The 12,101-nt window shown below is 38.4% G+C and overlaps 1 protein-coding gene across 1 annotated transcript in view; it reads left to right on the top strand.

Annotated features, from left to right (window-relative positions):
- The window catches only part of nrxn3a (neurexin 3a), a gene marked incomplete at both ends in the record, with an annotated part of 191,902 nt that overhangs the window by 75,625 nt on the left and 104,176 nt on the right, over window positions 1–12,101 (top strand). Inside the window, one exon of the mRNA XM_080041756.1 lies at window positions 4,489–4,650. Within this exon, the coding sequence (XP_079897882.1) occupies window positions 4,489–4,650 (162 nt within the window). The remainder of the gene's footprint in view (window positions 1–4,488; window positions 4,651–12,101) is intronic.

Below are 12,101 nucleotides of genomic sequence, written 5' to 3'. Positions count from 1 at the left end.
ATAGTTTTTATTACTGCTTTTGGTCTGGTCGCACACCCAGTCCGATTTTCGGTTCGCTCGTTCAGGCTCTATGGTCACATATCCGTATTGGTCGCAGATTTCAGTGTGGCGCAGCAACGTGAATTGAGAAGCCTATCCCTCCAGGTGAGGGAAGGGGAGCGGGAGCCTTGTTTGAGACAGTTATTTGTCGTCATAATGACTGATAACGGGGCTGAACCATCAAAGAAAAAATGCAATGAAGAAAAGCTAAAAGGGAAAGTGATATAGGCTACGGGCGGGACCAGGGCGTTGCCAAGCAACGTGTATACAATTTCACGAGAGCGAAACTAGACTGCAGTGTCTACTCCTAAATGAATGAGCGGTTGGTACTAACACAAAGTTTGCTTTGCTTCACCATCATCAGATAACCATTATCGACACGTAGGCCTAATCTTTCAGCTCCGTGAGAGAGAGAGTAGTTAGGTGACACTGCTGTATCAACTCATTGCAATCAGGTGTGTGTGGCAGTGACTGGCATTAGTTGATGCAGTGTCAAAACCACTCTCACGGAGCCGAAAAGAGTCCTCACACTTTCAACACACGGACATGCACTATATTGCTCCCTTCTCAGTTCACACTCGCGCGCCTGGCACGCGCTAGGAAACAGCTTTGCGACAGCGGGCGTCGTAAAAATACTACCGCTTTTGTCCGAAGGGGACGCCAACGTGCCATGTTACTCGTAGTGGCTTTAACTTAGCAAGTTTTAAGGTGGCTCGGACTCCTATTGCTTTTCATACACAAGCGTATGATTCTCTTGACAAAAAATGTTTGCCCCGTTTTTTTTTCTGAATTGCCGAGGTGTTTAGATCAGAGTTATGAGAAAAATATCCCCGTTAATTATCTTCCGTTCCATAAGCCCATTGTTTATTAATTAATATTTCTCACTCTAGTGGGAGGAGTGGTGACATGGAGAAGCTTTTTTTGGGGGAAGTGGGAGGATCAAGCATTTGTTTCTCCTGTTTCCATGGTGAATCATGTTATCAGCGATCCATTGACGATGGCTTTTACGCATGCGCTCAACCCAGAGTGAACACGCTCAGAGTTGATTGACCCAACGCTGATCCAATGTTCTGAAACCGATAACCCAGCGCTTATCTCAGAGTGCAGGATTAAACTCAGAGTTTGTCAACCCTGTTCCCTGAAACAGTCCTCAGTACTTTGTATATGGAGAAAATTTGTATGAGATTTCAGGGAAAGCAGAGAAATTTAAAAACCTTTCCTTGACTATATAACAGTACTGAAGGGACCTACATGTCACGTTGTTGACTTTTTATGTTCTCCTTAACATTTGCCTATAGTTTAAACAATGTAATTGGAAGTCCTAGAAACCTGTAAAATATTGTTAGTTGTTTATTTTATTTTGTCTTTTGTTTTTGTGTTTTTCAGGTTTTATTTTTGTGTCTGTATGTTCTCTATAAAAATCCATACATAAAGTATTTTTTTTTTACTTTCCCAAAAGCATCTAATTCTAAAGATGTTTTCCGATAGTTTCAGCCTTTCCTCTCCATCTGTTAAAGTCCACCATTGTCTGTTTGTGTATAACTCATCTGAACAGTAGTCACTTAAAGCTCCCATATTATACACTTTTTGGTACTAGTATACACCATATTATATGGTCTTAGTGGTCCCTATTAAGTTTTTCTTTTATTGTTTGCTGAAAAAAACTTTCAGATAATTTATTGTACTATGCTGATGTTCAGCTAATCTCACAATGGCCTATTTTTTAAAAAGAGCTGCAGCTCCCCTCGTAAATATACAATCTTTGAGCTCCCCCCGCCCCCTGTCCGGAAGCGAAGCCAGATACGCCTCGCCCTCTGTCTGTCGGGGCCGTGGACCAATAAGAAATAGGGGTGTGGGCTGCACAGTGGAAGCTTCTGGCTTTCCAGTTTGTGAGGTCAGAAACGAGGAGAATTCTGACTGGAGTATATTGGGGGGGAGGGGTGGGGGTTTCAGAAAGGGGGAGAGTGAGAAAAGGAGAGATTGTTATTTTTTTTTATATTTTGGCAGTCTCTAGGCACACCGTGGACCCATGGATATGTTAGAACACATTTAAAAAGTGCATTTAGCATAATATGTGACCTTTAAATACTGAAAATAACTTATTTTTTTACACTAACGTGTTTAGCTTTCTCATTTATCATCAGTTTGTTTTCAATTAATTAATTTCTTAATGTATTAACTTCTATACATTCATTTCTTACCCATCCCACCTTCCTGCAAAGCAAACAGCCTTTGGATACAGTATGGTTAACACACTCCATTGTATGGTACATATCATTCTTATTGTCTTTTTTTGGTTTGCTGTGTACTTCTCCTCTTCCTCTGTTTGGCCTTCTGTAGATGGTGATACCACTTCTATTATATGGCTTTGCTGCTGCTTTATTCTTCTTGTCCCTGGTGTTGACCTGCTTCATCCACTCTATATTCATTTTTAATCTATTCTTCCTTCTTTAAGTCACAGTTACCATCTGCTCATCACTTCCAGAAGTGTACTACACATACAGTACTATGCGTATGGCCAAACACTGACAAACTATTCAAAGTCTTTGAAATGGTGTGTTTGTGCATCAAAACAGTTTCACACAAACAATAATTTTAATTAGCACACAAATCAGCAACTACAAACTGACACTATCGATCAAAAACATATTTGTCTGTGTACATGGCAGAAAGTTTTGTCCAACAAATAGTATACACAAACACACACACACACACACACACACACATGTTGTGAATATTGTTGTATATGTGAACAGAAAATCAATACAAATACAGTAATAATTAGGGATGGGTATAATTAATCAATGATCGATCATTGATCGTTAAGAATATTGTCGATCACGTGAAATTGTTATCGATCATATAGCCGTTGTGTTGCGCAATGTGAGTCCCGCAGCACAGCAATGAATTTAACTATGTGGCAGCACCAAAGACTGTATGGGCAGCAATTAAACATCCTACCAGCAGGGGGAGATACTTAACTAGTAGTAGGAGACAACAGAACAGGCTCAGGCAGCAGCCTGCGAGCTGCCGTAGATGTCAAAACATAAACATGAAGAAGTCAAGGCGAAGTTTGGCATTGGGCATCGGACAGCGTTACAACTGAAAATAACTAAGTTCATTAACCATTTTGAAACCTTGTATAAGTACAACACCTAAACAAACCGAATTGTGTACCACGTTAGCGCTGCTAGCATTAGCGGCTAACTTTAGCGTCTATGCTTTCCTACTTCGCCTTCATCAGGGAACTAATTTGCACATTTTAGATGATGATTAGATAAAGTAACGTTAGGTCCTTTACCACTCAGAGAAATTTGCCGTGCCCTTATGCAGTCTTTGGCAGCATCTTAGGAGGCGCATATGTGTTTAAACTTTAAAGGTATCGTAGCATTGGCTCATTGTTGGCTCATAGCCTCGGGCTTTAACCAGCCCCGCATTTTATTATTATCTTATTTTAAAAAGTTGCCCTGTCTTAATAGATTGTTGTTTGCCTAGAAGATCTTGGAATAAAGATTTAATTGATTAAAAACCTCTTGGATACAGTCTATGGTAAAAACGCTGTATTTTGGATGTTCTGTTGGCATTTTTTAATATGTAAAAAGATAACGATTAATCGATAATTGATCGTTAATTTTCCCGATGATCGATCAACGAAATTTCTTAAAATGCCCATCCCTAGTAATAATAGAGTTAGGATTTATTGTCAAAATGTTCTAACAAATACAACAAATAATAATTTTTTTTCTGTGTCTTTGATTGGATGTTCTGTCAGCAGTTTTCTCCACCTTGCATTGTTCTCATACTGATGTCCTGTACCAATACTTGCAATCGTTTCTATGTGGTGTGACACTCCTCTCTAGTTGCTATTGGTTTGTGAGTGTTTCTTTGTTCGCACATTTCCTCTCCTACCATTATATGCATTGGTTTATTTCCTCTTCCTCTTCTTAAGACATGAGAAGATCAAATAAAACAGTACACAGCATATGCTTTATGCAATACTAGTGCTACATGAAGTTCAATACCAATTCATGTTTGTCAGGTTCTAGAGCTTAAGCCACCGATCGCACATTATTTAAAATGTTTATGTTTTTAATCCTTCATAACTATCAGCCATTTCACATAGGCCCTCATTTATCAAATGTGCGCCACCAGAATAGTGGGTTTAGGCACATCAGCAATTTCTGCACCAGTTTCAACGCAAGTTTGATAAATGAGGCCCAATGTATCTTACTACCTCATAAAATAAAGAAAATTGTAGGCTTGCATATTTTCTTTATATCTGTCCAATCTGATCCATAAGGAAGGTGAACCCATCACCTCATTTGAAATTCATAAATCATAGAGACCTGGGAGAGATGTTTAACAACAATGTAGCCCATCTTCTATCCTTAACAGCCAAGAACAAACATTTGATACTCATTTGAACATTTGTTTACTCCTCGTTGCCAGGTGACAATATCAGTGGATGGGATCCTGACCACCACGGGTTATACCCAGGAAGACTACACCATGCTGGGCTCAGATGACTTCTTCTATGTGGGTGGAAGCCCCAGCACCGCCGACCTGCCTGGGTCTCCAGTCAGCAACAACTTCATGGGCTGTCTGAAGGAGGTAAGGAGCCACATTCATTCTTCATTGTTTGTTTGAATGAAATATGTTTCTGACATATTTTTTACTAAACAGCTCACATCTAGTTGTATTTTGTAATGCTTAGTTGTGTTTTTATTTAGTGTGCCTGCAGTGCAAAGCACTAGGGCAACACTACTTGTTGTACTTAGTAGTGTGAATCCAGGTCAGCAGTCACACTCTCTTACTAAGTTTACTTTCTAACTGTATCCACACATATAACACATACAGTTCAAGAAGTGTGTCTTGCTCAGTTTAAAAATGTGCATGTTAGTGTCTTAATCATTATGATAGTAAATTAAATAAAACCAAAACGGGTTTAAAAATGAAATAAAACAATTCTTATAAATGATATCAATTATTTAAGAACACAATACAGTAATTACCAATTTTTACCAAGTTTTTTTTAACTAAAAATGGAGTCGCTCAACAAAGCCAATGCTTGCAGAGAAGGACATATAATGTATAGAATAGTTTGACCCAAATGAATACTACTACACAAAATTGCACAATAACATATCCAGAAATTGACATTATAGACACTACCACAGTTGTTTTATTTATTTTGCTTCAGCAACAAATACTGTTAATTAATTCTGAAACATGTTGAGGATGTTATCCCAACCAAAATAATGCACACACACACACACACACACACACACACACACACACACACACACACACACACACACACACACACACACACAAACACAAACACAAACACAAACACAAACAAGTATATAGTTCCCTGAAGCTGGTGATGTCATATGTTAACACTTGGTTGCCAGTTGCCATGCTTGACAGCAGGAATCTGCCTTTCTCTGTCATTGTTTGACGGCCACACACACACACACACACACACACACACACACACACACACACACACACACACACACACACACACACACACACACACACACACACAAAGTACAAAGCATGATATGGGCTGCAGGGAGGAGGAGGTGTTGCCATTTAATCCCCCTCTGGCCCACTTCCTGCTCTGTGCCATGCTGGGCAGGTTTGTAATTCCTTGCACCACCCAACCATACACACACACACACACACACACACACACACACACACACACACACACACACACACAGGGTCGGAGGTTCGATCCCCTGCCTACCCACCACGTGTCCCTGGGCAAGACATTGAACCCTAAATTGCTCCCAATGGTTCAGAGAGCATGTCACACACACTGTCTATAGTGTATGATCCGATCAAATAATACTTTGCAATTAGACTCAGTAATAAGGAAATGGATCTGTGGCATCCTTTTTTTCTTCCAAATTGATGACGTTATAATCTCAAAGATGAATGTTACTGTACTTAAATGTACATTTAGTAAAGCAATTTCTTTCTTTTGATTACAGTGTCCCCAATTAAAAATGTTATAAAAGCTTTACTTTTATAATTATGTATCTTTCTGTTCAATCTAATATTGACAAGTTAATTGTGAAGGGAAAATGACCAGTTTTTGAGTATTTAAAAAAAAATTATTTCACATACTGGGTCAAAGTAATTGTTCTGGTTTAAAAATAAATAAAGCTGTTGCATCAAAGCTTCAAAATATGAAAAACTGGCTTGTAAGATTGTCCTCAAACCTTCTCCCTCATACAGTCAAACACACTCTGCCCACCTTCTTACCACACACACACACACACACACACACACACACACACACACACACACACACACACACACACACACACACACACACACACACACACACACACACACTCCTCAGCCTGCCTGCCATTAGGAATAATGAGCCTGTGCTCTTGTCTTCACCATCCACAGAGAGGCATTATAGATAAATGTTTTGTTACCATGGCACCAGGTACTGCTAGCTCTTTGTAGCCCCTGTGCACGGCTGGCCTAGGATGATTTTGCCTTTCATAAAGCCAGTAATTACAGCAGAAGCCTACATCGAAAAAACCTACAAAATACATAATGGCCTACAATAACACATAATTGATGTAATTGCCATTGTGATTACACCTCCATCAACCACTCCAATGAAGCCTGTATGTAGACTGTGGCCAACACATGATGCAGAGTTCACATACTCAACCACAACAGTGACTACTGTCTTTTTCCTGCAGTAGTTCTTACTGTTATTAAATGTGTTTATGGAATTTGTGCCATTCATTAGTATTATGAGTAGTTTCTTGAACATAACTGTTGATCTTTATGTTAGCCATGGAGTGTCTCTGTCATTTCAATCAAAACCTTGGTGGCACCTGCTTGTGTGGTGGTTGAATTAAAATGTGTAAGGTCCTTTTTTCATTCAATGCGTAATCTACTTTAATTTCTATATCATTACCTTCCAATGGTATTGTGCTTTTTTACTCAACTATGTTTATTTAAAGGCTCTAGTAACTATAATAAATCTATTTTAGTTTTCAATTTGAGCTCATAAAATATTGTTATAGGTGAAACTACCTAACTGTAGTATAGTCAAATCGTATTAAATTTTGACCACATGCTTCAGTTATCACGTCATTTTCTAAATATATGGTGATTATATTTAAAGGTTGCCTATTTAAACATCAAGACTACAATGAAAATTGTCATTCCATTAGATTTGTGTTTTGTCTGATGCACCAAAGTTATTTGACATGTAGCTGCTAAATACTCCATTATGTTCCATTAAGTCCAGTTCTGCCAAGTGAGGTATTCTCTCTGTGACGTTATAAGTCAGTTTTGCAGGCATTTTGATGTGCTGAGGTCTAAAGATGGCGTCATATATATTTCATAATCCTGACTGTGGAGGATCCCAGCTCATTATGTGGAAATAACCCCACCGTGTGGGCAAAGGTACACACTGCACCAGCTCTGAGCCTTCTCAGCAGTAATCACCTTGTGACCAATCAATGTGTAACACACACTGACATTAGAAGTCACAGGAGGCTCTATGTTAGGGTCACACCATACAATAATACGATAATAATAGATAATAGTTCCTTGTTTTAAATGCATTTGAGATGTCCTACATGTTGCCAGAATGAATCTCTAGTAGCAGTCCATGAATTCATGATAAGGTTTTTAGAACTTTGCCAATCTTGTGACTTGGCTGACAGTCATGAAACACACACACACACACTCAGGCTAATATTAAATTGAGTTAAAGTATGTTAAGAATTTTGCAAATGCCAAACTTTAGTATGTGTGTAATACATAGGTAATGTACATTGAAATTGAGTCTTGATATTTGGGTTGTATAATTGTTTGGATGCAGATTGAGATGGCAAGTGACAGTGTTGTGTGTGCGTGTGTGTGTGTGTGTGTGTGTGTGTGTGTGTGTGTGTGTGTGATACTTAATCTCAGACTTGGAGGAAGAGTTGAATTACCTTATTTTTTCCTTTTCTGTAGCTTACTCCATCTGTTTATTATGATTTTTTACATTATTATTATTTTTCAAAAACACTTTGTCAAACATAATGATATCCTGAATCATGTTCAGTGTGATGGTGGGCAGACAAAGCTTTGGCCGTTTTATGACGTAGTTTTATATCAGAATTTTTCTGTATTAAAACTGAAGCATTGTTGTTTAAGTTAGTTAACTAACCTTAACCAAGAAATGCCAGGGCTATACTGTATACTCTATACTAAAGGATTACACATTTGAATCATTTTGAAGCCACGAAGAGGTGATAAAGTATTGCAAGAAGATCAGATATGTAGGCTCGGTTATCCTTTAAAACATTGTCCCATTATGTCACTAGAAAAGGTTATTCAGGTGGAATTATGATTCCACCAAAGTTAATTTGATAAGTTGTGTATACATTTAATAATGATAATTCCTATAGCATTATGATGAAATCTACAGTTTTTCAGCAGAGGAACCCTTTCTATCATTGGCCTTTAATTGGTTTTCCTCTGACACCGCTTCGGGACAAAGGAATTCTCTTCACACTGCTACGTTATATAGACTCTTCTTGGTCAGCTCTGAGAATAAATAGCTTTCTTATTCTTCCTTATGTCCAATGCTTTGTAATAGCTGGAGATCTAAAAAAAAAAAAAAAAAAGGTAATTTCATGCCTGAGTCATATGCTCCATTGCTCAGTCTCACTCCCTGGTCTTATTGATTGATTGAGTGTGTGTGCAATGGTGTGTGTCAGGGAGGCCTGCTGGAGGAGATAATTCACTGATCATCATCTGCCCATTGTCACACACTTTAATTCATTCATTTCAGACGCTCACTCACTCACCCACCAACACACACATACTATGCTACATATACTCTATATGTGTGTGTGTGTGTGTGTGTGTGTGTGTACATATACACAGTTAATGTTATATAAAATGTAATATATGTAGCCTACACACAATATATATATAAATATATACAAAATATACTGAGTGTGTGCGCACATATATGTGTGTGTGTGTGTGTGTGTGTGTTGGGTATCCATCTCCCTGCTATCAGTGTGTGCTAACCCTTTCTCCTCATGTTAGTGTGCAGTCTGCAGTCTGCTGATAGCGCTCCTATTGCATGTTGAAAGGCTGTTATTGTCCAGACGAGGCAGGGAGCTGAAAGTGACTTGTCACATTGTGGGCTACACCCTGCTCTCCCATCTCCCTCTCCTCCACTATGTGATATGGTTTATGTTGATATGATTTATGCTTTATGTTATCAGCAGAAATGTTGCAGGGGAAGCTTTGGAAGCAGTGTGTTTGTATTCAGACAGCTATTGCGCATGCATATCATCACCATCCTGCTGTTAGTAACAATTCTGCATTTTTTTAAATTTGTCACACGAAAACAAAATCACCATTCCTCATAATTCTGGTTTAGTTTGTTTTTGGCTCAGTTTTTGGGCGGGGTTTGGCTAAATATTTAGTAACAGCTATACTGTATTATAAAAAAAAAATCTCAGATTCTACATTATATACGATATGTAGATTATGTTTCATGACTTAAATGTAAAAACAATATTTACAAATGTGTTGGGATGGTTTGTGATTCATGTATGGTGCTCACACATGTGTGACTAATCTACAAACATACCAAGCAATTAAAACCAATCTGAAACAATTTTTTTTGTTTTTGATGACAACAATAACAACTCCCAATAAATGTCTTAAACATGCAAGTTTAAGTCTTTATTTGTCAATTACACACACGCAAGGCAAGTCACACACGGTGTGCCAGCCACTCCCCCTCTGACAGAAGACCAGATCAATATGAATGACCATCAAATGAATCAATTAGCTGGCTAAAGGTTGAAATCATTCTAAATGTAAAATGTTTCCATTTCCTGAGAAGGAGATGTGTAGTTGTAGTGCTTTCCGTGTCTGTCTGTGACATAGCTGACATAGACAAAGTGTCAGTGAACATTCAGCAGGACTTTCAGCCATGTCGCCATGTTTCCTTAGCATTAACCATGGAGGTATTGATACATCACTATCTAGTCATCATAGAGGAGATAGCCTACAACTTCTTTTTTATAAAGATAAGATTATTTGTAAACACAATAGCTTTTCAAATTTTAATTTTTTAATAGTTGTGACCAAAACCTCAGTCCTTTACATCATGACAACGTTGCTGTCTTGCTTAAAAAAGAAAAGAAAATAATATGTATGGATAAGCTGAATTTTTTATTTTTAATCAACTTTGCTCAACAAATTAGATATTTTGTTACTATTATTCCTTTGAAAATGTTGCGGGTTTTTACTCAATGACTTACTACAAAGCCAGTTGGCTGCTGGGGTCGAGTGAAATTCAACATTTATTCCATGCTGTTGATGAGTTGAGAGAGACAAGTGAGTGAGAGAAGCGGAAAATATCATGTTCCATATTCGCCTGAGCACCTAAACGTAGAAGTTCATTTAGTGTCAAATCTGCTGGTGGATTATGGGTAATCTCAGCCATCCCCCTCAGTCTATCCACTCAGTCATGGCTGCACTCTCAGACATGTATAGAAAACAGAGAGAATGTGTCTGCTTTGTGTTTGGATGGGCCCAAAATAAAGCTAGACTGAGGGCGTTTTTTCTTGGCCAGAGAATTAGTGAAAAAAAGGGCATTCAATTTTCCACTTGAGCAGATTTCAATTTACACACCCATCCCCCTCCATGAGTCCATCCACCCGTTGTTATTGATAGCATTTAGGGCGAGTGTGATAAAAGATGGGACACTTGGTCTTTTTCAGTCATTCATTTTACATCACTGGCAGGACACTCACTCATATGGAAACTGTGTCTTTTACAAACCAGCAGCATTATGGCAAGGGATGAACACTGTATATATAAATATATATATATATATATATATATATATATATATATATATATATATATATATATATATATATATATATATATATATATATATATATATATATATATTTAGACACTCATATGCGCACACACACACACACACACACGGTGCATACGGAAAGTATTCACAGCGCTTCACTTTTTCCACATTTCGTTATGTTGCAGCCTGGAATAACGCTGGATTAAATAAATAAAAATGTCCTCAAAATTCTACACATGATACCCCATAATGATAACTTAATAAAAGTTTGTTTGATTTATTTATTTGTTAAAATAGAAAACGAAAATATAATAATAATAATAATATATTACATTTATATAGCGCTTTTAATATATATATTAGTGATTAGTGATTCTTGAGAAGTGGGACAAAACAGGGTGCAATGTTGAAAAAATACATGTTTCAGCAAATTAAATTACATGTTTGTATCCAACATATACTAATGCCTCGTTTCCACCGAGTAGAGCGGGTCGGATCGGAGCGGTTCGGTCCGGGTAGTTTGGCTTTTCATTTGCCAAAAGTTGGGTAGGGTACGGTTTAAGCGCACCTAACCGCTCTGAGCCGCTCCAAATCTCAGTACTCCTCCGTAGGGGTACTAGCCGCCTGAAAGGGTGCCGAAAATGCGGAGCTACACACTGCTGTCATTTGATTGGTCGAAAGAATAATTTCCACCATGTGTAATCATCTCAGCAAGAGTGAAGAGGGTATTGTGTTTTGGCGAAAATGTGAGCACAGCACTGTTTATTGTGTGGTGTTTTTCCTCGTCAATAAATTAATCAGTTGGTTACACTGTGTCCCACTGCTACGATGTCACGTAGCTGCCGCAGCCAGCACTGTTTGCTCACTGTCTTTATGAGTTGCACCGAGCCGTCTCTGTGTGTTTACGCCATAGCCTAGACCTAGATAGTAGTAAATACACGCTCACAACAACACGGGGGGAATAAATAAAGAAGCGGCTGGTTTGACCGAGCAAAAACGAGAGACCGCTGGCTTGACCACAGTTGGTCGAAAGAATCATTTCCGCCTTGTGTAGTCACCTCGGCTAGAGTGAAGAGAGTCAGTGTGTTTTGGCGAAAATGTGAGCGCGGCACTGTTTATTGTGTGGTGTTTTTCCTCGTCATTAAAAGAATCAGTTGGCTACACTGTGTCC

Source organism: Ammodytes marinus, assembly GCF_949987685.1.
Source record: "Ammodytes marinus genome assembly, chromosome: 15".
In the NCBI taxonomy this organism is placed as follows: domain Eukaryota; kingdom Metazoa; phylum Chordata; class Actinopteri; order Uranoscopiformes; family Ammodytidae; genus Ammodytes; species Ammodytes marinus.
The sequence above is the reverse complement of the archived record's forward strand: the minus strand, read 5'-3'. Positions and strand labels throughout refer to the sequence as shown.